The 26,874-nt window shown below is 42.1% G+C and overlaps 1 protein-coding gene across 6 annotated transcripts; it reads left to right on the top strand.

The window, feature by feature from the left end:
- Nucleotides 1-14,337: 14,337 nt before the first annotated feature.
- LOC129038118 (saoe class I histocompatibility antigen, C alpha chain-like) lies at nucleotides 14,338-26,259 on the top strand. 6 transcript variants are annotated; one of them, XR_010126673.1, is made up of 4 exons: nucleotides 14,338-15,108; nucleotides 16,064-16,141; nucleotides 21,100-21,195; nucleotides 24,303-26,259. XR_010126673.1 is itself a non-coding variant. In XM_063666021.1 (2 exons), exons 1-2 carry the CDS (start codon nucleotides 14,931-14,933, stop codon nucleotides 16,129-16,131), a joined length of 246 nt encoding a protein of 81 aa, XP_063522091.1. In that variant the 5' UTR covers nucleotides 14,338-14,930; the 3' UTR covers nucleotides 16,132-16,281. The 6 variants fall into 6 exon arrangements, 1 of the variants encoding a protein (XP_063522091.1); XR_010126674.1 differs by lacking the exon at nucleotides 14,338-15,108 and adding an exon at nucleotides 15,435-15,597; XR_008503082.2 differs by lacking the exon at nucleotides 16,064-16,141.
- The last annotated feature ends 615 nt before the right edge of the window (nucleotides 26,260-26,874 follow it).

The raw sequence follows: 26,874 nt of genomic DNA, 5'->3' as shown, positions 1-26,874 counted from the left end.
TCATTGATGATATCCTGAAATATTTTCCAAGTTGATTCCATTCTCCCCATCTCTTTCAGGTACACCAATCATTCATACATTCAGTTTCTTTACATAATCCCATGTTTTTCAGATATTTTGTTCATTCCTTTTCATTCTTTTTTCTCTAGTCTTGTCTTCTTGTCTTATTTCAGAAAGCCAGTCTTCAAGCACTGAGATTCTTTTTTTTTTTTTGCCATTTTTGCCTGTTTATTGGAATATTTCTCATTCTGCTCATATTTTCAGCGGGAAAAAATAAATATGAATTTTTTTCCACTCATAATTTTCTATAATAACTCAGGCTTTTGAATCTTACCTATCATTCATCTCTGACTCTCCCATCCTGCCTAGCACAGAAGCACTGAGATTCTTTTCTCCACTTGCTGTATTCTGCTATTAATACTTGTGAGTGCACTATGAAATTCTTATAGTGTGTTTTTCAGCTCTATCAGGTTGGTTATCAGATTCTTTTGCTGATTTCTTCTCATCTTTGTGGGCTTATCTACCCTCAGTCTTTGAGGTTGTTGACCTTTGAGTGGATTTTTTTTCTCTTCTTTTGTTTTCTCTTTTAACTGTCTGGCCACTTTTCTGTAGGGCTGTACAGTTTGCTAGGTGCCTGCTACCATCCCTAGTTGCCTCAGATTTTCCAGTACCTGAAGGTATCACCAGTGAAGGCTATGTAACAGCAAAGATGGCAGTCTGCCCCTTCCTCTGGGAGGTGTGTTCCAGGAAAGTACAGACCTGTTGCCAGCCTGAACACACCTGTAGGAGGTGCTGGAGACCCAGGTTGGGAGGTCTTGCCCAGTCAGGAGGAATAGGATCAGGACCTAGAGGTTTACAAAAGGAGGAATGCTCCCTCAGGAGACACAGAAATGTACCATTGAGGTGGAAGCTAAGACAGTCACTCAGGCCCTTCAGCTCCTCATGATTCTGAATCAACAAGGAAGGAGTTACTGCACTGTCTGGGGTGATTGGTCCTGGTCATCAGGGGGAATTGGTCTGCTACTACACAATGGCAGTAAATAGGACCACGTCTGGAACACAGGAGGTCTTTTAGAGCATCTCTTAGTCATACTCTGCCCTATAATTAAAGTCAATAAAACCTACAACAACCCAAGTCAGGTAGGACTACTAATGACCCATACCCTTCAGGAATGAAGGTTTGAGTCACCCAAGCAGGAAAAGAAACCTGATTAGCTGACGGACTTGCTGAAAGCAATGGGAATATGGGATGGTTAGTGAAAAACAACAAAAAAAGTATTTATAAATACTAGTTGTGGCCGGCACAGTGGCTCATGCCTGCAATCCCAGCACTATGGGAAGGCTAGGCAGGTGGATCGCTTAAGTCTAGGAATGTGAGACCAACCTGAGCAAAATGCTGAAACTCCATCTCTACTGAAAATAAACACAAAAAATTAGTCAGACTTGATGGTGTGCTTGTAGTCCTAGCTACTTAGGAGGTTGAGGTAGGAGGATCACTTGTGCCCAGGAGGTGGCAGTTTCAGTGAGCTGAGGTAATGCCACTGCACTCCAGCCTGGGCAACAGAACAAGACCCTGTCTCAAATAAATAAGTAAATAAATAAATAAATAAATAAATAAATAACCAGCTGTAACCATGTGAGCACTTACAGAAATAAAGACAGTAAATGTTATCGGCATTACTTCTTTATGTTTTTATAATTATGTTTTTTGTCTGTGTATATGTACCCATACATGTATTGAACAAATACCTTTCTTTTCATCTTTTCCTGATCATCTGTAATAAAACATAAGATGTGCTAACAGTAATTCCCTTTTATTAATGAAAGTTTAACTTTTATTACACATGGTATTTAGGTTACAATATACCAAAGAGAAGAGTGCATATCATGCATTCAGGTTGAATCTTTTTCTGAGGAAAGGGTTAGGGTGTTTTTAGTTGGCTGCAAGCTAATTGTATCATCTTTGGCAAAAGTAAGACTTTATAGTTGTTTTTATTTGGAGATGAAGTAAGGTTTAAGGAAAATGTTAATGGGTGCCAAGTTCACAAGCATGGACTGGGATGGTGGGTCTTATGTGTCAATTTTACTAAACCATAGCACCTAGTTATTTAATCCAACACTAAATTTATATGTTGATATGATGGTGTTTTGCAGTTGTGATTAAAATCTGATATCAGTTGATTTCATGAAAAGGAAATTACCCTAAAAAATGTGGGTGGGACTTTTTGAATCACTTGAAGGCCTTTGGGCGAAATGTGAGTCTTCCCAGAGAAGAAAAAATTCTGCCTCAAGATGACAGTAGCAACTACACTTTAGGTTTCCAATCTGCCAGCCTGGTCTACAAATTTTAGACTGGAGGCTGCAACATTATGACTTTCCAGCCTGCCAGCCTGCCGAGGTGTAACTTGTGACATCAATAGCGTAAAATGAGGGGTGGGAAAAGATGTAAAGAAGCAGAGTTTCATATTGGTTTCAATTCAAGATTGTTATAACTGTATTGTTATATATAATACCACAGTGACCACAAAGAAATATACATAAAATATACACAAAAGAAAATGAGAAGGCAATTAAAACATATCACTAGAAAAAAATCGACTAAATGAAAAATAACTAAAAACAAAAGAAGGTTGGAATGAAGGAGATGAGGGACAAAACAGCTATAAGACATGCATAAAACCAACATCACAATTACAGAAGTAAATCCTTCCTTATCAGTAATTACTTTAAATGTAAATGTAAATCTAAACGGAATAAACTCCCCAATCAGAATTTAGAGATTATCACAATGGATAGAATAAAAAGAATCTGGCTGGGTACGGTGGCTCACACTTTTAATCCCAGCACTTTGGGAGACCATGGCGGGCAGATCACGAGGTCAGGAGTTCGAGACCAGCCTGGCCAACATGATGAAACCCCATCTCTACTAAAAATAGAAAAAAAATAGCCGGGTGTAGTGGCAGGTGCCTGTAATCCCAGTTACAAGGGAGGCTAAGGGAGGAGAATTGCTGGAACCGGGGAGGCAGAGGTTTCAGTGTTTCAGTGAGCCAAGATCATATCACTGCACTCCAGCCTGGGCAACAGAGTGAGACTCCGTCTCAAAAAAAAAAAAAAAAAAAGATTCTCACTTTGGATCTAATGACACACAGAAGTTGAAATTGGAAGGATAGAGAAGGATATTCATGAAAATAGTAACTAAGATTTTTTTCATGATCTCTTATAGGGTTCTATGTGTTGGCTGGGCTCAGATGATGGCCTGGGGGTGTTACATGATCCAGGGATTGAAATGGAAGGGACCAGATGCAGGCAGGATGGTTAACAGCAGTGCCCAGACTGACACAGCCACACTTCCGCCATATTTTATTGGGTAACGCAGATATCAGATCTGCTTATGTTTAAGGAGTGGAGAGATCTTACCTCTTGATGAGGGAGTGGTGGGTCAAACTAAAGAAAAGCGAGTGCGATGGAAGATATTTAGATATTTTTGCAGCCGTCTTTGGAAAATACATGCAATCCAAAACATCCTATCTGCCAGAAAGGAAAAACGCCATCACGCCTTACCCCTCCAGTCTAAGCCCTGTGATTCTATAGTATCCTGGGGAAGGATCATGTCGTAGGAAGCAGGTGGGGAGTCGAAGCTCTAAATAAAGCCCCATCTACAGCCACAATTTCACTTTATTTTGATGAAATTTTGTATCATTTTCGATAAAATGGGGGCTCACAAATCTCTCTTCAGGGATCTCTCCAGTGGCGGGGATGATATGCTTCCTTCTCCACAGTTCTACTTTATAGATAAGTGGATCTAGCTCTCAGTTTCAGTTATTTAAAACACCAGAGACTTGGATGCATGCATGTCACAAAAAGGTGAAAGAATGCTCCTGTCACTTTCCCTTCTCTCACTCACTGCTCCCTGAACAAGAACCTGCTCTACCCTGACCTTTTGAATGGGGAGGAGGATCGCACTCCTGCCTAACCTTCAAGTTTCCAGAGATAAACCTGCTGCCCAAACAGCATGGTTCATTATAAAAACCAAACCCTACACCAAGAGCTCTTCCCTTATCCACCATAGCAGAAACTGAATCCCATGGAAAGGCCCAGAAAATTCTGGCTCAAAAGGACCAGCGTCTTGTCCCTCCCACCAAAATGAAGCCAACATATTCATCACAATATGGGGTATTGATGAGGATATCAAAATGATTACCAAAAAAATTTGACAAATATGTTCTTTTTATTATGTCAACTTTTTTTGTCCTCCAAATATAAAGAAAATAAGCCTGCACAGCAGGAGAAGTTGTTCCCCTGGGAGAGCATCCTCTTTCCAGTTGAAAATCTCGTACTGGAATCACTAGAATGGAACAAGGCTTTCTGGTATGACACAGCACTGGGTCTTGGGGCAGCCAGAGTTAGGGAGGGCTCACCCTCGGGGTGACACCAACCTTTGGCTCTCTGTTTTTTTGTTCTCACTGGAAGAACAAAATCTCAGAGTATCAAGAGCCAAAGAGATTTACTCTATTTTATTCTTTAGAAAATGCAGTCTCAAGGATAATCAGACTGTTATGGGCTAAATTGCATCCCCCCAAAATTGGCATGTTGATGTCCTAACCCCCAGTACCTGAGAAAGTGACTGCATTTGGAGAGGTCTTTAAGGAGGTCATTAAGGTAAAATGAGGTCATATGAGTGTGCCCTAATTCAATGTGACTAATGTCCTTACAAAAAGAGAAGATTAGACACAGACAGATACGGAGGAATGACCATGTGAAAACATAGAGAGAACACATCTACAAGCCAAGGAAAGAAGCCTTAGAAGAAATCAGCACTGCCAACACCATGATCTTGAGCTTCCAGCCTCCAGAACTGTGAGACAATGAATTTCTGTTGTTTAAGTCACACAGCATGTGGTACTTTGTTATGGCAGCTGTAACAAATTAAAACAAACATATTATACTGCCCAATGGAGAGTTTTACCTGACTTCACTCTGGCTCCAATTTGATTAAGGTCTGTATGCTCTGGGACCTCTCCAGCTCCTCATGAGAAATGACAAAGAATGCCATGTCCAGCTCCTGGGGTCCCTGATGGCAGTAAGAGGCAGCTCCTAATGGGGGGAGCTTTGAGGTGACCAAGGCCTCGTAGACTTCATCACTGTTGGGCCACTTGGCTTTAGTCCCCTGACCACAATGGATCCATGGGCCTGGATTCACCTCTGACATTCGTGTCTTTTTTTTCTTGGACTTCCACAAGTGGTCTCTGGTAGAGATGGAGGGAAAGGACACAGGGATTCAAAATCCTGACTAGCCTGTTGGCCTCCCCTCACTTCCACTCAGAGACAACACGGCCATTTCTCTAAACTCCTGAGGACACGACCAACATAAGTAATGGAGCACGGGGAGGTGCCTTGAACAGAGCTCCATGGAAGGGTGGCTGGTGCCCTCTAGACCCTTTGTCTATATGTGCTGGGCTTCTTTAGCATGAAATGTCCCAGAGACAGCCACATTCTATGCTTGGATCCTCAAACCAAAGTGTGTGAGGGTCTTAGCCCTGGCCAAATGAGCACTGAATTCAAGAAAGACCAGGAAACCTTCTGAATATCGGGACACTTTACTCCTGAATCTTGAATCCTGGATCCTGGAAGTTGGCTTCTGGCCAGGGAGGCAGGTGTCATTATATCTGGGCTGCCTCTGTGAGGCCTCTTTTCCCTCTGCCTTTCACATCTTTCTACCCCTGTTAGTCCCAGAACAGATAGAAACATTCTGCCTTCTTAGATGCCTCTTGCTACAAATTTCAAAGCCATTTGATTGAATTAATAAATGAAAGCAACTTTAATACAAGATGAGGTTTAAAGAGTAGTATTTGACATGGGTTTAGAATGAATAAATGGATCAAGTAATGAATTTTGAGAAAATTCATGTAAAATTTATTTTTAACCATTTTATTAACTTGACTGTGGAATTAATAAATGATTCCAAATTAATACAACAAAGTGCAATCACAAATGTGTGAATGCACAGAAGTGTGAATGAGGGGCAGTGCACACAATAAAAAAGGTGTGCACAGGAAGAAATTCTTCATTCCAGGTTTTTACTGATCCCTCTGGTCAAGATGGGCTAAAAGTCCAAAAATCTGCTTTCCTCACGTGGTCAAATGATTCAGCATAAAATACAACTGACTGAACACAATTATCAATGCTTTAAATATATTGGAAAAAAATCTATAAGCAAAAATTATCCTACCATCACTAAGATTTTAAGTTATAATAAAATAAAGCCTAGAAACGTATCGTTTGTTCCCAATTCCAATGATTATAGGATTGCAGCGTTTGGCTTTCAAAAGACCATTTAAAACAACTCAGGGAAGTTTTCTTAACAAACTCTATAGCAGGACCACAGCTAAACCTATGAGTAATAGTAGAAGTAAACAATGACACTGTCTTTAAAATTTCATTTTGAAAAACATGTTTGAAAGTGGCTGACTGGCTCCTAATTTAACCACTACCATTTGAAGTCATATGCTAGATTGGCAAAGTCATCGTAATTTTTATGTATTTTATTTTTGTAATGCAAGTGCTTCACTCTGCTATCTGATAAAAGAAAATATCAAGCCAGGCATGGTGATGCATGCCTTGTAGTTCCAGCTACTCAAGAGCCTGAGGCAGGAGGTTCCTTCAGCCCAGGAGTTCAAGGCTGCAGCAAGCTATGATGGCGCCACTGCACTCCAGCCTGGGCAACAGAGAGAGAATACAATTTTAATGTAAAATTTTAGTGTTAGGAGTTCAACCTTGAACTGATTCTGTGAGATCCTATTTGAGAGAAGCTGTTGTGTACAATGAAGTTTGGGGAATATCAACAAGAAGTAAATGCCTACCTTGTTTCTAATTTACAAACTAAAAGGAAATTCCATAAACTTTTAATGCTAAGCTAAATCATTGTAGAATGAATGACAAAAAAGTTATCCTACAAAACATAACCAGTTGCTAGATATATTTGAACATTAATTAGAAAAAAGATGAATGAAAGACATGTTTTAGGAATAAAAACTACAGAAGAACTGTAGAAGCTTATCACGCCCTTGGCTGGAGTTATGCAAAGTTACTACTCATCCATAAATTGGGATTAGCATGGTGGCTGCTTCTTAAAGTTGGTACAAGGATTAAATGTGTTTTAATGCATCAAAAGCATCTCGAAAAGTGCCTGAGACATAGTAAGTGCTAAAGTCTCTCTAAGTAAATAAAAAATATGTAATAGTGACGCTAAATTCAAGATCCTGATCCTCTGTACACACCCAATGTGTTCAAAATTCTGTTCATCTTCCCTTCCACATTCACAGTGAAATGTTTCTGATTAATTTAATGGGCTGTGTGAGGTGTTCATCATCTTTTACATTAAACTTGGTACATTGTACAACACTCTTACATTGTAGTAATTTACCAAGCGAACACAGGCTTACCTTGTTTTTAATCCTTTTCACACACAGCATAGAATTATATTGCTATATTTTTAAATTTCAGATGATTTGAAAAATGTTTACACTATAGTAGCCAAACAGTAATAATTATAAGCAACTTGGATAAAACATTTGAAATTAGAGAACTATATTTAGAATACATTTCTCACCTTACAGAAAAATTTCCTATTGAAAACCCCTTTATTGCGCATACAACTAAGAATTCAGCATATTTTTCTATACCCAGAGAGAACAGAGATAAACAGGGTCCTTTCGTATGGTTTGGGTATTTTATTAGATGCTGAGTTCAAGAAAGTCTTACCCCTGAGAAGCTGAAATTCCATTTTTCCTTGAAATGGGGTCTTTTCAAAGTTAGTAACAATGAAGCTGTCATTCACACGATGGATGGCTGAACCAAAAGACAGAGACAGCGCATGCTGCATTTTGTTTTTGTAATGTTGCCTTGTCCACAAGGCACTACTTACACTTAAATCAATTAAAATTATATTAATTTTAAAAGTCAGTTTTCCCAGTTTCTCACTTGTACTAGCCACATTTCAAATACTCAGAATTCATGGGTGGCCAGTGACTGACATAATGAACAGCACAGATATAGGCATCCCATCACTACAGAAGGGAACTGGACAGCAGTGTGCCAATGTTTTAAGGACAGAATCCTGAGTAGAATTATAGGATGATGACAATTCCGAGTTCCCATTCCAATTCATGGTCTCTTCTCTGATGAGTGGTGTAGGGGGAAACCCATCTCTTTTGTGAATAAAGGTTAATTTTTCCAACTACAGATAAATAATTAGCATTATTTTTTTTTTAACCAGTTTTACACTGTTAAGTTACAACCAAAAGTGAAGGACTTGAATTACATTTACATTTTAACACATGGTTTAAAGCGAAGATCTGTGTGAAAAAGAAACAAAACTCAGAAAAAAACCCCAGAAGTTTTCATACCAATTCCCATAGCAATAACAATCCCTTTTCTGTCATTAGAGTTCATCCTCATTCTGATTTCATAGTAATCCTGTTCATGTCTTTCTTTAAAGCTTTACCCCATGCATACATTTCTAAAACAACATAGGTTATCTCAAACTTTATATAAATTTTGAATTTTTCATACAAATGGAATCATGCTGTGTATATTCTTACAAGACCTCATTTTAGATAAAATGTATGTTTGCTAAGTTTTTATAGGTGTCTGTAGAGTATTCATGTTTATTATTTGTAACATTTCATTGAATAAATAAATCATATATTAAATTAACCCTTCTCTCGTTTATGGTCATTTCATTTGTTGTCAGATTTTTAAAATTACAAGCAATGCTGTTACAAGCCTTCTAGCACTAGTATGTTGGCACAATGGGCACATATCTGTCAAAATTATACACCTAGGAGTGGAGTTACTGGTATATGTGTATGATATCCCACTCAAAGAGATGATGCCACACTGCTAGATAAAGTGGCTGTGGCAAGCAGTGTGTGGTAGATCTTGATGGTCTGTATTCTCACCAGTGTTTGGAAAACTCGATGATTTTAACATAGAAATTCTAGTGGATTTTTAAAAATATCTTATTATGTTTTCTTCATTAAACTTTATTGAGATATAAATCACATACCACTCACCCATCTAAATATACAATTCAATGATTTTTCACATATTCAGAGTTTTAAATCTGCATATTTAATTTTAGAACATTTTCATCATCCCAAGATAATCCACGGCTTTATAATATGTCTCTCTATACAGTGAAGTAAATCCATAAATTTTGAGTTTTCACTTCAGAAGTGTTTTTTCTATCATTGGCAACTTTCCTAGCTTGACAGGCACTTTTCCAAGTACCTTTAAAAATTTTATTTTTAATAGAGATTTCATTCAGTAATCAGATTTGGAGAGCACTGACAAATTTTGCCACACTGAGACTTATAATACATGAACATGTAATGTTTATTTATTAAATACTCTTAAATAAAGTATTGTTGGTTTTACTTGTGCATCTTTTAGTAGATTTATTCCAAAGATCTTGAAATATTGTGCTAGTGTTCACAGTATCTCTTTCTTTGTTGAATTTCAGTGTTGGTTGTGGTATGTATAAATATAAATAATTTTATATAGTTTTAATTCAATGACTTTGCTTAAAGCTTTTATTAATTCAGGTAGTTGATATATTCTGTTGCCTGATTGCACTAGCTAGGAAATCCAGTATAATTTTGAGTGCAATGGAGAGGGCAGGTCTGCTGGTATCTTCTCTGTGCCCTCCTGATCCACGCTCCATGTACCCTCCCTGCTCCGTGTCCCCGACACTGTGCTGCATGGCCTGCTGGACCACAAAAGGCAACCTTGCTGTCTGGCTTTTATTTGGGATCAGCTAAATGGGAGCATCATCATGGAGAGAGTGATGAGGAGCACTGGTTGGAGGGATTTCTCCCCATAGCTTTCAGTATTGACATAGGGAGAAATGAGACATGATTGGCCTGGATTCATTAATGTGGGACCTTCACCCAGTATCTTAGATTAAATGTGTTATTTTGAACACCTAAGAGTGATGTTGATAGTCTGCCAGGTTAGCTAATTAAAACCCGAATTCAACTGTGGCCTAGCACAGTGTTTCTCAAATTTGACTGCCCTTTCCATCACGTGGGAGATTTTAAATAGCCCCAGGTCTAGATCAACACGTAAAACCAGTGAAATCTAATTCATCAAAAGTAGGATCCTGGAAACAGTATTGTTCCTAAAACTCTCCAGGTTTGACTCCAATCAGCAGCCAAGTTAAAAACTAGTAGCTCAAAGCAGTGGTTCTCAATATTTGGTATGTATCAAAATCATCTGGGAATTGTAGCAAAACTACACAGGCCCAGATATTATTCTAATTTAACAGGCTAGAGCCTTGAGTTTATTAAAACAAATCATCTCTCCAGATTTTGCTATATGCAACAGTTTGTGAAAACCAGTAGCCTATATCAACAGAATCCCTATCACAGGCAAACTGCAGAGGAAAGTGTCTGAACACAGCTCAGAGAGACGGAAAAGTGGGAATGTATCCATTATGTGCAAACTACTTAACATCTCCTAACCACATCTCCTGGGAGGGCTGAGAGGATGCCCCCTCTCACCAAGGCATTAAGGTGCCACGTGACACATACAGGTATAAAAACTGCTAGGTCTGCTGAACAGTCACCAACCTTGAGTCCTGGGTATTCAGAAATTCTTATCCAGTAGCTACACCAAAGCCAGTTGATATGTCAGAGCCCCTCAAATAAGCAGAAGGCTAGTGCCCTTGAGAAAGGACCCTATAATTCACTCCGAGATATATTCTTTTTACAGGCCTTTCCCAGAGGAACTTTTAGTCATTTATCGCTGTCCACTGGGGAATGGAAAACCCCAAATAATCTGGGAGCTCAACTTTAATGTCTCTAATCCTGTCAAAGGTTACCCTGGGGTTAATACTTTGTTGTAAACCTGCATAAAAATCTTTCCCTACACTAAAGTAATGAAGATATTCTACTATATTATTGTAAAGAGATGAGTACAATCACATTTTTTTACAAGAGATGAGTACAATTGCATTTTTCCATATAGATAACCAATTGTTGTTAAATTATTTTCTAAATCGTTTTCCTTTACCCGCTGATCTGTAATGTTGCCTCTGCTTTACATATGTTCAGGGCTTTCTATTCTGTTCCAAAGTTCTAGTTTACTACCCCTGTCTCAACATCCTGACTGTCTTAATTAAAATAACTCTAACATAAGTCTTAATATCTGCTAAGGAAATTCTCTCTGCTTATTATTCTTATTTAGAGTGTCATAGCTACTTTTTTGCTTTCATATTTCAATATAAGGCTTAAAATTGGCTTACTATGTGTCACAAAAATGCTTGATAAACATTTGATTGAGATGTATTTGAGTTCTTAGGGTACTGTAGGAAATTAATGTCATTATTATATTGAATCATCCAAGCAGGATCCTGGTAAATTGATTCAGTTAATTCACTGTCTTCTTTAATTACTGTCTTCTATTATTACTCAGTAGGGTTTTTTAAATATCCCAATTGATATCTTGTACAGAATTTGTTAGGTTTAGTTTTAGAAGTTTATATGTACGCACTTTTGCTGAATCAATTTTTTTAAATTTTCATTTTCTATCTGTGCAAAACAGCTCTATAATTTCCTCTACCTACCAAGCAAAAATATCTTATTAACTTCTGGATCATGAGGTCAGGAGATCGAGACCATCCTGGCTAACATGGTGAAACCCTGTCTCTACTAAAAATACAAAACATTAGCTGGGCATGGTGGTGGGTGCCTGTAGTCCCAGCTACTGGGGAGGCTGAGGCAGGAGAATGGCGTAAGTAAACCTGGGAGGCGGAGCTTGCAGTGAGCCGAGATCGCGCCACTGCACTCCAGACTGGGCGACAGAGCGAGACTCTGTCTCAAAAAAAAAAAAAATATATATATATATATATATATATACACATATATATCTTATTAACTTCAAGAGTGTTCTAATCATTTGTATTTTCTGCATTCAGCATATTACCATTTGCAAATTATGAGTTCTGTTCCTTCTTTTCAAAGCTTTTTATGTGTATTTCTTTTCCTCTTTATGACACTGGGAAGATCCTCAATTACAATTTTTAATAAGAGCAGTGAAAACTGCTGGACCACTCAAACAAAAATTGAGCTGCCACTCCTGAGAACTGACTGTGTTGCTCTTATGGGTCAGCCCTTTGGGTCCCATCCTAATCCCAGGGATTTACAGTGCCACATATGCACCCGCAGCCTTTAGATGTAGCCTTTATCCACCTAGCCCTCCAAGGTCTCAGACACTGCCCAGAGCAGCCAACATCACCCAAGACAAAAGCAGCCCTGCAGCTCAACTTGCTCTTCTAGATTTCTGCCTTCTCCTGGTTCCTGGCCTGGAAAATCTTTGCTGCTTGGTTAGCCCCTTCATACTTTCCACCAGATTTTTCCAATATGTACTCTTTTCCCACTTGTCCAGTAGTACTCAATGGGAGGGATGATCCAAATTACATAATTAATAATTGCTCAAAACTAAAGTACAAAGTACAATTTTTATGTCAATGTCACATGCCAAGAGAGAAAATGCATAGGTATCAGTAGTGACTACTGAAGCATGTGTAACTTAGAGGTAATAAAAACAAAAATGTTAGGTAATATCTATCTATTTCAGATTAAAATCTATATCAATAAATTCAAACTTCTAGGAAAAATATCTGCATATGTAATATATGACTGTGACTCCGATAGACAAACGTGGGAATATAGTATGAAGATACTTCTCATCATCTTCACCCTATGAGGCAGTCAGTGTGAAATGAGAACCAGTGATTTGAAATGTGTTGCAAGACTATGAAAAGCACTAGAGTAAGTTCTACACAAATAAAGCAATCTCCTCATAAATTACACTGGCCTTATCTGTGAGATGCCAGTGTATCCTCCTTATCAAAATGGAGTTAATTCTAGGTAGGTGATCTTGTTTAAATAACATGGACTCTGACTCACTAGCTGGTCCACCATCTGTTTTTCCCTTTGCTAAAAGGGAGGCCCCACACTGAGCCAGCATTTCCCAACAGGAGGTCTCTCTCTTGCTGACATCAGCTTCCAACAGGGTAAATTTTCATGGGAACCCAAAGAGAAGAGGAAGAGCTCAAGAAAAAGGGCCTAAAGAAATGACAAGAATGATAACATTTTACACTTTGATTGTGCTATGTGTCAAATAGTGGTCTTAGCAATTTAAAAATGCCAATTAATTTTATTCTGACTACACATCCATGGCTTGTGCCTGTTATTTTTCCCTTTCATAGTTAATGCCATAGGAATGAAGATCACACAAAAGTAGGGATGGAGCCGGGTTTGCACCCAGACAATTCTGCCCCAGGGCCATGCTCACACCACTGCACTTTTCCAGAATGTGAGGGTGGGCGGAGAGTCCAGCTCAGGGAGAGAGATTGGAGTGAGAAAAGAAGGAGAGTGGGCTGACTGGATCACTGTGATGGTCTGGATCCACGATTCCAGGAGAGAAAGACAAGGATTATGTCATTCAGGGAAAATATCCAAAGTCTCTGGTTTAAACTTAAGCATCTCCAGCTCTAGGACAGGTGGCTGGAGAGAAGACAAACTAAGCCAAAGCCGCAGCTCTGAAGATTTCCCTCTCCTGAGAATTCTGCAGGGGTTTTCCTGACCTCATGGCCACCTCTCACCCTTTGCTCTTGTTTTCCCCCCAGGACTGATAAAGGCGTCCAGATAGGATGCCCTTATCAATTGGTCTCGGGTTCTAGAGAAGCCATCAGAGTCAGTGGAGGAGGAGCTTCATAAAGTGGGAGATCTCCAGGATCCTTCCTGGACTCCAAGATACCCAGAGAAGCCGGATATTGGGTCCCGGAACCCCCTTCCTGCTCCTCTGTGGGCCCTGACCTTGTGGAGAACTGGGCTGGTGAGAAGATCAGGATGAACTGGGCTGGGGAGGCAAGAGGGAAAGGGCGGCTTGGAGGGCTCAGCAGCTCCTCTAGCGGCGCCTCCGCCCTGGGTTGGGGTCTGCAGACTCCTCAGGTCACTTCTCCCAGAGCCGCCGCCCCACGCCACCCTCCCCCGGTTCCCGTCCCTCTGTCCCCTGCCCAGCTCCTCCCACACAGTAAGAAGCTCCCAAGCGAGCGGCTCCGGTGCCGGGCGGGACGTGGGAGGGAGCCCGGGAGGCTGTGTCCCCGCGGGGAGGCAGGGCGAGGGCGTCCGGGAGAGAGGGGGCGGGCTGGGACCCGAGAGGAGCGGGGCGGGGTCCCAGGCTCCCTGCGCCTCTCGCGCCCGCAATGTGCCCGTTCCCGGAGCCCAGGCCCGCACCCCGGGTACTTGAATGCCCCCGGGCTCCGCCTTCACCACGTGGGCCCTGAGTTCCTCAGCGGCGCCTTCGTGGGCGACACGCGATTCCGGAGCTTCCACAGCCGCGGCGAGAATCAGAGCGTGAAGCCGCGGGCGCCGCGGGTGGAGAAGATGGGACAGGTCTGTGGGCGCCCTGAGGAAAGTTCTCGAAGACCGCAGGGAATGTGTTACTGAGGGGCCTGAGGTTCCTGGGCCGGCACCACCACCCGGGTCAGCCGGCGAGTGACCTCAGACTCCGGGCACAGGTGTCCCCCGCCCCGACTCCACAGTGATGGGCCTGGGTCTCCCAGGGATGGGGGGCGGGGCCTCAGCTGATCCCTCCCAGGTGGGAAAGCGCTGGGGACATTTTGCTCCAGGTTTCTCCTTCAATCTGGATCATGACCGACTTGTTCTGTGACCAATGACAGAGGGAGGAAGGAGCTGGGGTGGGCGGGGCGACCCCCCTCCCCGCCCTGGCCCCGCCTCCGGCTCGCCCTGGGGCAGGTCCAGGGCACCGCACCTGCTGATGCTGCTGCCTGGCTGGGTGGTGGCTCCGCACAGGAGCTTCCTCGAAGGACACTTTAAGTCCGCCTACGACAAGGAGATTTCATGTCCCTGAACGAGGACCTGCAGACCTGGACAGCGGCTCAAAGAGCAGCTTGGAGGATCCAGCGCACTTGGGAGAGGTTCTGGACCGCGGAGGCCACAAGGGAAGCCCCGATGTGTCACTGCACTAGACGGCTGCTCAGACATCTGGAGCATGGCAAGGAGATGATGCTGCCGGCAGGTACTGGGGTCCTCCGGTCCCCACGTCAGGACCTCTCGGAGCTGGAATTATGTTCCTTGGAGGCATCCATATTTGAGGAAAGAGGAGACCGAACAGTCTCCTCCTCCTGTTCCTCCTCTTCCTCCGCCTCCTCCGCCTCCTCCGCCTCCTCCGCCTCCTCCGCCTCCTCCGCCTTCGCATTTCTACTGCGGAGTTGGGGATTCTGGTCCAGGCTCCTGAGGCTCTCCCATGGGTGGGTGTGGAGGGAGGACAGGGAAGAAGGAGTGCAGGGAGGTAAATAGGAAAGGACAGTAGTTACCCTTGTCAACAATGATGTACTTGGGTCCAGCTTCACCGGGAATCTTTTTCTTTCCTGGTCCTCTGTGCCCAACAATTACATATAATCTTTAACTCAACCAGAAGATAAAACACCAGGAAACGGAATCAGCAGAGACACAGTGGATGAAAGTACCACGAAGGACTGCTAGGTTCTAATAGAAAGTAGCAGATGTGAGTATCAAAAGTTATAAACCTTTTTGCAAATCAGAAAAGAAACAGACTTTTTTTTTTTCGTTTTTTTGAGACGTAATGTCTTTCTGTCGCCCAGGCTGGAGTGCAGTGGCGCGATCTCAGCTCACTGCAAGCTCCGCCTCCCAGGTTCACGCCATTCTCCTGCCTCAGCCTCCGGAGTAGCTGGGACTACAGGCGCCCGCCACTACGCCCGACTAATTTTTTGTATTTTTAGTAGAGACGGGGTTTCACTGTGTTAGCCAGGATGGTCTCGATCTGCTGACCTCATGATCCGCCTGCCTCGGCCTCCCAGAGTGCTGGGATTACAGGCGTGAGCCACCGCGCCCGGCCGAAACAGACATTTTAAGACTGAAAAGTGGTATCACCAATGTTAGAACCAAAAAAATGGACCTGAGGGTGCCTCACCCGAGGGGGTTGAGTTAAACTCTGTTCCTGTTCCTTCTAGAGCCCCTTGGAGGTTCCTGCTGTGCAGCAAAGCCCGGGAGGGGCCCCAGGCTGTGGAAGGCAGGCTGAGACGTCATAGGTGAGATAGGAGGAAGGGGACCTGCTGGACTCCTGGGGACCTGCTGGACTCCCGGAGGCCTGGTACCCAGGGAAGGCCAGTTCCTAGGGCTGCCTCTGGATTCCAGAACCTTGATCTAAAGTCAGATTTTCCCGCTCCTCCATGAGCTTCCAGGAGCAGGGCCACATGGGGCTCAGAAAGTCCCACAGTGCCTGGGAAGTGGGTCTGTCTCTTGTCGGACAAAAATTCTCACGTCTTTCTCTTTCAGATTCTTAAGTTTCTTAAAAGAGATTAAATTGGAATTACCCAGGCCCCAAACTGAATCAAGGAATTGGGAGTGTGTGATGTGCATGTGTCTGTCTGTGCACATGTGGATGTATAAACGGGTATGAGCATCTGTGTGTATGTGCGTGTTTATAAGTGCGTATATGTATGTATCTGTACATATTTGTGTATATAAGTAGGTATGGGTATGTATGTGTGTGTGTGTGTGTGTGTTACTCTGTGACTTCCTCATACTTGGCACCACCCTGGGCTTTTCTGGGTTGCCCCCCACACCATAGGTGGTAAGGGACAGATCAGCGCTCCACCTGCAGGCACAGAACGGGGGTCAGGGTAAGTGTTGGGGAGAGCTGGTTTCATGACACCTGGAATAAGGAAACAGGACCTAAATGGATGGGTCCCACTCTTTTACAGAATTGTACCTTAAAAAAGTGTCAGTCACGTTCCTAAGGGATTTACATGAATTAAATCATTTAAACCTCACAAGAGCCCTATGACTTAGAGACAGCTATCAGCCCCATTTTACAGAGAAGGAAGCTGAGGTCACTAGGAAGTTTAGTAACTGTCAATGGACTGACTCATGACTCTAAGGAGACAGTCTGACTGCTGAGCCCAAGTAACCGCTCTGTCATACTCACCCTCACACCCATCTACTGGCTCCCTGTGGGTCACCTCCTCCTGTGGGCTCTGACCAGCTTCCCTTTCTTCTCCAGGCACAGAGACTGGACCGAAGTGTATTGCATTTGCCACAGTCCTGACTAGGGAGTCATGGGGTTGAAGTGACCCATAGGCTGATGGAGTGTGCTTGCTGGATGTGGGGGAAAGGGAGATTTATATCTGCCCTGGAGGGAGTCAGTGATGTTTGCATCATGGCATATGAGGTGCACTGTCTAGAATGCTGAAGGGTAAAGACCAGCAGGGGCCATGCAGAGTCTATTTATCACTGTTTTACTTCACAGCCTGCATGGGCCTGAGAGCAGTGGGGTATTCACTCATCTCCTTCCAATCCCTACTGGTTCCTGACCTCTCTTCTTCCAACTGGTAATACCTGCACTCAAGGTTGAACCATGAGGAGGAGTCTACCCACACCCCAGACCACCGGCACTTCCTCCTCTCTGCCTGCCACTCACTAGTGGGGCCTCCTGGATGGTGTGAGAGGAGAGCGACGCAGATAGTAAGGGAACTTGACATTTACACTGGTAAAGAGAAAGTGGGATGTCAACCTATGAGAAAGATAAGGGCTGCCATAGGGAAGGGGATGAGAGAAGTTCTAACTGTCCCCAAGGGTCACTTAATTCAGTGAAAGCTGTGGGAGGTGTTTTCACCTAGCTATTCCTATGTAAGGAATTGCCACAAACTTAGCAGCTTACAACAACACACATGTATTATCCCACATTTCTATGGGTCAGGAATCCAGACATAGCTATGCAGCTTTCTCACATGATTTTCATCAGAGTGCCATGGCTGGGTCTTATCTGGAGGCTGAACTGGGGAAGGATCCACTTCCAAGCTCAAGCAATTGTTGGCAGGATTCATTCCTCCATGTCTGTTAGACTGACAGCCTCAGTTCCTTACTGGCTGGTGGCCAGAGGCTGACTTCAGTTCCTTGCCACACAGGCCTTTCTGCTTCATCAAAACTTGGAAACAAGGCAGAAGACAGAGTCATCGAGTAATACAGAAGTGGGGCTGTCATATGACCTCATCGCAGAAGTGACATCATTTTTGCCACTTTCTATTAGTTAGAAGCAAGTTTAGGTCCCACCGGTTCTCAGCTGGATGAGATGCCAAGAGACAGGATCACTGGGCATCATCTTAGGGTCTCTGTGCACAGGCTGGACCATGACTGAACAAGATCATTACAAACCCGGGTCCTGGACTGGGCCAGATGATCTGCAGAGCTGAGCTGTGTTTATGAAATCAAAGCCCTGGAAACAAAAATCAAGAGATGCCCACAGGAAAGGCTGGTCTTGCATTCTGTGTGAAAGCTAAGATGGCGTTCTCTCCAAATGTTTTTCTCTATTACTTTTCAAGCCTCCTGCATTTGTAAAGAAGCAACACCACTAAACCTATCTGTTTTGTTTTCATTCGAGTGTCATACTGTTAGGCACATCTCCTTTCACTATTTCTTCAAGCTTGTTTTCATGCAGAATCCCACAAACTTCTGGTAATTACACTTTGTTGATTTCTTTGTCTTCACTCAGTTTATTTTTTAGTGATTTTATTTCTCTTCCATGGATAAATTAGTCCATTTAATTAGGGAATTTGTGTCTTCTAAAGAAACCGTTCTATTATTTTTTGGACCATATGGATAAGATCCTCTTGCCAAGCCTCAGCTCACTTCCCACATGGGCAGAAGACAAAATTACTGGGGGTCCTGGAAAGTCGGGGATTGGCATAGTTCTTAAGCAGGATCAGACACGTAAGTCACAAAGATATAAGGCATATACCTTTGATTTCCTTATGACGCTGATGACAGCATACCTGGCACTCAATACCTGTGTAGAGGTGAACTCAGCTAAACTCCTCCCTGATCACTCAATACCATGTGAGCCCAAGTGCCTCTTACGTCGTGGGCCAAATTCCCTTGTTTTATGTCATTTTTCCAGATGGGGTGCTGTTCATATGGGGACCTTTCTCCTTTTCCACCTCATTTTCCATGTGTGAAACACTGGGTCTTGATCACTCAGATCTCTCAGGGTCCTCTCTACCCTTTCCTCCATCCTAATATTTTCCCTACAGTTCCCGCCAGGGTTTCCCCGAACCTCTTCTTCTCCATGTATCCAGTCTAGCATTGCTCAGTTCATTCTTCACACTTAAACCAGAGTGATTCTTCTGGAATGCAGATCTGACCAAGATTCTTCCTGACTTCAGTGCTGCCAGTGCTGCACATTGTCCTCGGATAAAAGCCAAGGTTCTCCCCAACCCCACAAGCCTTAGTCATTGAACCTGCTCACTGCTCCAAGCTTGCTTTTTGCCCCTGTGCTCCTTTCTCTCTAATCTCCAGCCTGAACTGCTGACAGTTCCCCTAGACTCCCTGTGTGCTCTTTCTTCTGAGCCTTTGTTTGTGATACTGATTCCCTAAAAGATTTCTCCTGCTATTCACCTGGATTAACTGTGTTCCACATCCAGTTCTCTGTTGAGACATTGCATCCTCTTGGAAGCAGTTTTCCCGCACTAATTATAGTAGCCTGCATTTACCTGTTTTTTCAGTCCTCTTGTGGAATCTTTGATGTTTGACTCACTGAGGCCTAGGAGAGCCTGACACATAGTAACTGCCTAATAAATATTTGCTAAATAAATGTGGGGTTCACCATGAGGTACCACCTTGTACATGCAAGAATGGCATTAATTTGGCTGGGCGCAGTGGCTCAAGCCTGTAATCCAGCATTTGGGGAGGCCAAGGCAGGCAGATCACAAGGTCAGAAGATCCAGACCATCCTGGCTAACACGTTGAAACCCTGTCACTACCAAAAATACAAAAAATTATCCGGGCGTGGTGGCACGTGCCTGTAGTCCCAGCTACTTGGGAAGCTGAGGCAGGAGAATTGCTTGAACCTGGGAGGTAGAGGTTACAGTGAGCTGAGATCGTGCCAGTGCACTCCAGCTTGGGAGACAGAGCGAGACTCTGTCTCAAAAAAAAAAGGAAAAAAAGAAAAAATGGCATTAATTAAAAAGTCAAAAAACAATAGATGTTGGCATGGATGTGGTGAAGAGAGAACACTTTTACACTGCTAGTGGTGAGAATGTAAATTAGTACTACCACTATGGAAAACAGTATGGAGATTTCTTAAAGAACTAAAACTAGATCTACCATTTGATCCAGCAATCCCACTACTGGGTATCTACCCAAAGGAAAATAAGTCATTATATGAAAAAGACACATGTACATGCACATTTATAGCAACACAATTCACAATTGCAAGGATATGGAACCAACCTAAGTGCCCACTGACCAACCAGTGGCTAAAGAAAGTGTGGTGTATATACACCATGGAATACTACTCAGCCATAAAAAGGAATGAAATAATGTCTTATACAGCAACTTGAATGGAGCTGGAGGCCATTATTCTAAGTGAAGTAACTCAGGAATGGAAAAACCAAATAATGTTCTTACTTATAAATGAGAGCTAAGCTATGAGGACACAAAAACATACAAAATGACAGAATGGACTTTAGGGGCTTGTTGGTGGAGGTTGGGAATAGGGTGAGGGATAAAAGGCAACACTGGGTACAGAGTACAGTGCTCGGGTGATGGTGCCCCAAAATCTCAGAATTCACTGCTAAAGAACTCACACACATAACCAAAAACTACCTGTCCCCCCAAAACTATTGAATAAATTTTAATAAATGTGGGGTTGATTTGTAATTTAAAATTTATTTTGAATGTCCAATACAAGAACAAGATTTAAAAGATTATAATAATAAAAATGTGTATAGTGTGCAAAGCAAATTTCCTCCTCCACTCCATCCACAATTCTTCCAAATTCCTTGCCTGGACACAACCACTGTTACCAGTTTCAGCAAGAAATTAAGACAGAAATTAAAGTTCTGCTCCTCATAATAATCAGGATCAATTATCCCTGCTTATACAGTAATCCCTCCTTTTCCCAACAGCCTCCTAGCATGAGGAATCCAAATTGAACAGGTAACAAACACACTCCTAAACGTAATGTAACTTTTACTCTGTTCCATGGTAGGAACTTCCTTCTCTGGGATCTCAAACTCCTAGACCAGCTGAGTACATTGAGCGGATGGGAAGCACCAACACCCCACGTGGATTACCGGAAGCGCTGGTGAGTAAAGTCATTCCTTCTTCCACCTCTGGTGGTTAGAGACTTACTTACTCTGTCTGTTGGAGACTTGGCACCATATAACAGCTGCTGGCATAACCTTAGTGTATGCTTCATCCTGAAGGACATTACCCATCCTGATAGGATGTGATCTTCAAGATAAAACCCAGCTGCACCCTCAAGAGACCATTCCACTGCTCTATCCACTGGCAGCGTGTGTGGGGCAGTATGGGGTAGAACCAGGAGATCTCATGGTCGTGTGCCCACTACCAGACAGCCTTTGCTGTAAAGTAGGTCCCTTAGTCTGGGGCAGTGTTATATGGGTCCCTTATTAGGAGATCATACATATGTGAGCCCTTAGGTAATGTTTCTGAGTGTGGCACTGTGAAGAAAGAACAAACTCATACAGCTAATAGAAGGCAACCTAAATCTGACAGAACCCCTGCCTTTTTCATTGTGAAAAAGTAAGAATAGAATCAATTTGCCATCAAATTGCTCATTGGCCTCCATAAGCGAAGGTAATCTGTTGGAGTTTATTTATCGCTGGAAGGTAGGTTGTGACAATAACCATGTCAGTCATGCTGAAGGGAGCCCAAGCCTTGGGACCCACCCACAGTGCATCTCTGCCACCATAGATACTGCTTTCAAGAGCCTGTTTCATGAGCACTGGGATGATAAGGACAGAGGCTGGCTGATGTGTACCAAATGATTCATCCTGTACACGTGGTTGTTTAGACTACTTGTATAGAGGGTAATTTTTGCTGAGTATTAACATCTGATACAAAAGATCCAAGCACTTTGTATCTACTGTATGCCTCTTTCCAGATATTCCTGTTCCTGATCTTCCTATCTTGCTCCTTCCAGGCCCCAGACCCGCTATTTAAACCATTTGTCGTTGCCTATGAGTCTGTGCATATTCTCACCTCAGGCCACTTCTGTCTACACAAAGTGGGCGAATCAGAGCCCCACCTGCCTATTGGCAGGACCCTCTTCAATGCTGTCTCTGCTCATTCCTGAGTTGCCCACACTGCAGACACACTCTACTGCTGCCTCACACCAACACACTAAGCTGGCATGTTTATGAAGAAGCTCAGAATTTTCCTCTTAAGTCAACTGGCCATAGAAACTACCCATAAGGTCACTGGTGAGAGCTGAGGTCAAGGCAAAGGTCCAGCAGTGTGAGGTGACATGGGGTCTGAGCAAGGTCTTTATGTAATTAACATCAGTACTCAGAACACACATACTTTAACCCAGGGGTCAGCCAGTGGTTTCAGTAAAGGCCCAGATGGTTTCCCTTTGCTGTGTGTGTGTTCATTCCCCTCTCCGAAGCTATGTGTAACCCCATAGGGATCACAGGGTTTCCCATCAACCACAGCCAGTTACATCCACAAAAGCCTTGATCCTTGTTAGCAGATGGGAGAGGGTGGCTTTGAGGATTGAAATCCCTACTTCATGGGACTCTGGATACTTACACAGTTGCTTCCTCCTGTGCGTCTACATGAATCTCAGCACTGTGTTTGGGACACCATCTGCACTCTTATTCTTCATGCAATTCTGTTTGCTCCTCAGATGGCCGCTTTTCCTTTGAAGCTCAACAGTGGCCATCACGTACTTGGGCTGAGGGTTACTGGTTAACTCTGTGAGATTCTGGGATCAGTTCCTTCCCTTTTTTAGCCATCCCTGTGCTTTACAAAACATAGCTTCACAATTATACTCATCTCTTTCTGTGTGCACCTCTAAGAAATTACTGATAAAACACTTGAGTTTTTTTGAAATTACAAAAATATATACAAGAAAATGTTTATGGGGCTAATTGAGTATCACGGAAAAGCATAAACTTTCCTGTTTTCTGCCTCTCGTTAGAATTTAATCCCCCAAAATTGAACTCATTTCAAACTTCTGGCTTAACTAGGAGTTGCTGTAGCCAGCCTATTCTAGACAGCATCCTGTAAGCCCCTGGGATTGGCAGACACAAGACCACTTTTTCCATTCGTATATGTGGTTCTGTTCTGGCCAGATCAGTGGACTTCCAGTGCCCCTCTTGAGTCATACTGAGGTAAATTACTCGGACCACGAACTCACATTTTTAAATAAATAAAATAGCAGCATAGTTAAGAATTTATTTATCCCATTACTGGGTATATACCCAAAGGATTATAAATCATTCTACTATAAAGACACATGCACACATGTGTTCACTGCAGCACTATTTACAATAGCAAAGACTTGGAACCAATCCAAATTCTCATCAATGATAGACGGGATAAAGAAAATGTGGTACATATACACCATGGAAGTTATGCAGCCATCAAAAAGAATGAGTTCATGTCCTTTGCAGAGACATGGATGAAGCTGGAAACAATCATTCTCAGCAAACTAACACAGAAACAGAAAACCAAACACCGCATGTTCTCACTTATAAGCAGGAGTTGAACAATGAGAACATGTGGACACACGGAGGGAAACATCACATACCGGGGTCTGTCGGGGGATGGGGGCAAGGGGAGGGATAGCATTAGGAGAAATACCTAATGCATGTGGGGCTTTAAACCTAGATGACAGGTTGATGGATGCAGCAAACCACCATGGCACATGTGTACCTATATAATGAACCTGTACGTTCTGCACATGTATCCCAGAACTTAAAAGTATAATTAAAATAAAAGAATTTATTTCATTTGTATAGTCCATTAAATTTTTTGGACATTTTTTAAACCTGCACTTTTCATAGTTTTTGATACATCCTAGCTCCAATAAATAACTTGCTAAAATTACTAAATCTCATAGATATGCCAATGGTTTGCATCATCTTATGGCACATTTGCTTGTCAAACTGAGGTCAGCCAGTCCACCTTCATTCACTGTTAGTAACTCATGTGTTGCATTGTTAAAAACCCAGTATCACCTCATCTCCCCTCTAACATCTTCTCTGCAGAGGAGAAGCCATCCTGGGGCCCAGGAGAGATGGTGGGACAGGCCTGTACCCTTTAGTGGTGGCTGCAGGTAGAGGAGCAGGCAGATGTCAGGTTCTCAGTGGCTTCCCCGCTAGGCTAGAGAACCATCTGCTTTGCTTGTGTGGACTAAGATGACTGATAAGAGCTTTCTCATAGGTTCTGGAGAATATAGCAATCTCACAGCAGGATTCTGAGAACCTCCCATCCATGCTTCAAGCTGAAGTCTTCAATGTCTGCTTCCCTGACCTCCCTACTGTAGCTTCCAGGAGCTCCAATGGTGACTGGTATTATTATAGTATCCTGCTGCCGCTATAACAAACTACCACAACTATGTGGCTTAAAACAACACAAATGTATTCTCTTATAGTTCTGGAGGTAAGAAGTCAAAAATGGGTCACTACGGGCTAAAATTAACATGTCGTCAGAGCTGCATTTCTTCTGAGGCTGTAAAGGAAAATCTGTTTCCTCGCCCTTTCCAGCTTCTTGGGGTTGACTGCATTCTTTAGCTTCTGGTCTCTTCCTCCATCTTCCAAGTCAGCAGTCACATCACTTTGACCTCTGATTCTGTTGTCATAGCTTTAATTCTGATGCTGCTCTCTACTCCTTTCACTTATAAGGACTATTGTGATTACATTGAACCTGCCCAGATAATCCAGGATAATCTTCCCATCTCAAGAGCCTCAGTTTAATCACATCTGAAAAGTTCCTTTTGCCCTATTAGGAGACATTTTTATAAGTTCCAGGGATTAGGACACAGACATATTTAGGAGACCATTATTCTGCCTGTCACATGACTTCACCAATCTTTGCTACCCGTGATTTCCAAACATTAGCGTATGCTCTTATTTCTATTTATTCCTGAAATACCAGAGTGAGTCTGTTTTTCTGAAAACAGCTCACTAATGCCCAGAGGAGCTCAAAAATTTTCTGTCTATTGTCTCAAAGTCTCCAAATTGTACTGATTCTTCAATGTGCAATGGCTGTAAATTCTGACTCCCCAAGAGGTTTTCACAGTATTCATGTCCACTTCCTTCATCAGTCGTCTTCTTGTCTTATATCTCCATGTTTACATTTTTCTTCTCTTCTACCACTGTAGTTCTGCCTTGATTCTTCAGCCATTGACTTCCTTTTACATGCGTGTGCTTCAGCAAGTTCTCTAGAAAGACATTCCAGACAGCTCATTATCATTTGTTACTATGTTTATTTGACTGCAGAGCTTTCAAGAGTTGTAACTTTCTATTTTTAAAATTTTAGTGTAAAAATAATTCATGCTCACAATAGGAAATGAAACAATGAAAATATGCATAAATATACTTTTAAATTTCTCCTGTCACTAAATCCAAACCCACTTAACTAAGGTGATTGCTATTGTATCAGCCGACTCTCTGCATGTCTACTTTCTTCACTTGCGCGCAAACCATAGTGAGTGTTTTTATCTGGTAGCTTATGTTGAGCTGTAATGACTGTAAATTTTATATGTAATTTAATCATTTTCAGGACAACTTGAGATGTAATTTAAATAGTGTAAAATCCACACATTCAAAATATACAATTCAGTGGTTTTTAGAATATTCACAGTTGTGCCTCCATTACCACAATCAATTACAGATCCTTTTATCTCCTCCCAGCCCTGCAGAAAAATCCATATCCAAACCCCAGCCCTAAGAAACTACCAACCTATGTTCTAGCTCTACAGATTGACCTATTCTGAACATTTTATGTAATGAAATTATACAACATGTGGCCTTTTGCGTCTGTCTTCTTTTACTTACCAGAATGTTTTCAAAGTTTGTGTGGATCGTAGCTTGTATCAGTACTTCACATCTTTTTCATTGCTTAATTATATTCCATTGTATGGATATATCACAATTTGTTTATTTATTAGTTGGTGACATTTTGGTCCTTCTCATTTGGATTATGATTAATAATGCTGCTATAAACATGGCATGTAAGTTTTTATGTGAACTTATGTTTTCATTTGTCTTGGGTATACTGTATACATAGGAGGGGATTGCTGGGTCATATAATAACTTAATGTTCAACAATTTGAGCTACTGCTAGCCTGCTTTCTAAAGGGGCTATGTCTCTTAAATCCCCACCAGCAAAGTATGAGTGTTCTAGTATCTCCACATTCTCATCAACACTAATTATTATCTTTTTAATTATAGCCTTTCTAGTGGGTGGGAAATAGTATCTCATTTTTGGGTTGATGCGCATTTCCCTGATGGTTAATGGTGTTGAACATGTTTCTATGTGCTTATGGGTCTTTTGTATATTATTTGTCTTAGTATTATTATTTTATTATTTATTGTTTATTATTATCTTATTATTACCAATATTATTATATTGAGTTACAACCATTCTTTATATATTCTAGATACAAGTCCTTTCCTTGCCAGATATAAGATTTGCAAAAATTTTCTCCCATTCAATGAGTTTCTTTTCACTTTCTTGGTGGTGTCCTTAGACTCACACATTTTTAATTTTGATGATGTTCGATTTATCTTTTATTTCCTCTTTTTGCTTGTGCCTTTGGTATCATTTAAGATCAGGTATTTTTACCTAATCCAGAGTCATGAAGATTTATGCTTCTGTTTTCTTCTAAGAGTTTTCTAATGTTAAGTCTCACATTTAGGTCTTTGATAGACTTTGAGGTTATTTTTATATGTAGTGTGAAGTAGGGATCCATCTTTATTCTTTTACTTATGGATAGCCTGTTGTCTCAGCA

This window comes from Pongo pygmaeus, chromosome 5 (genome assembly GCF_028885625.2).
Source record: "Pongo pygmaeus isolate AG05252 chromosome 5, NHGRI_mPonPyg2-v2.0_pri, whole genome shotgun sequence".
NCBI classification, from domain to species: domain Eukaryota; kingdom Metazoa; phylum Chordata; class Mammalia; order Primates; family Hominidae; genus Pongo; species Pongo pygmaeus.
Note: the sequence above shows the minus strand (reverse complement) of the source record. Positions and strands in the feature narration are given on the sequence as shown.

Coding starts and splice junctions, on each gene's coding strand:
- LOC129038118 (XM_063666021.1), top strand. CDS start 14,931: ATGTCCCTGAACGAGGACCTGCAGACCTGGACAGCGGCTCAAAGAGCA. Junction 15,109..16,063: donor GGAGATGATGCTGCCGGCAG/GTACTGGGGTCC, acceptor TGTTCCTTCTAG/AGCCCCTTGGAGGTTCCTGC.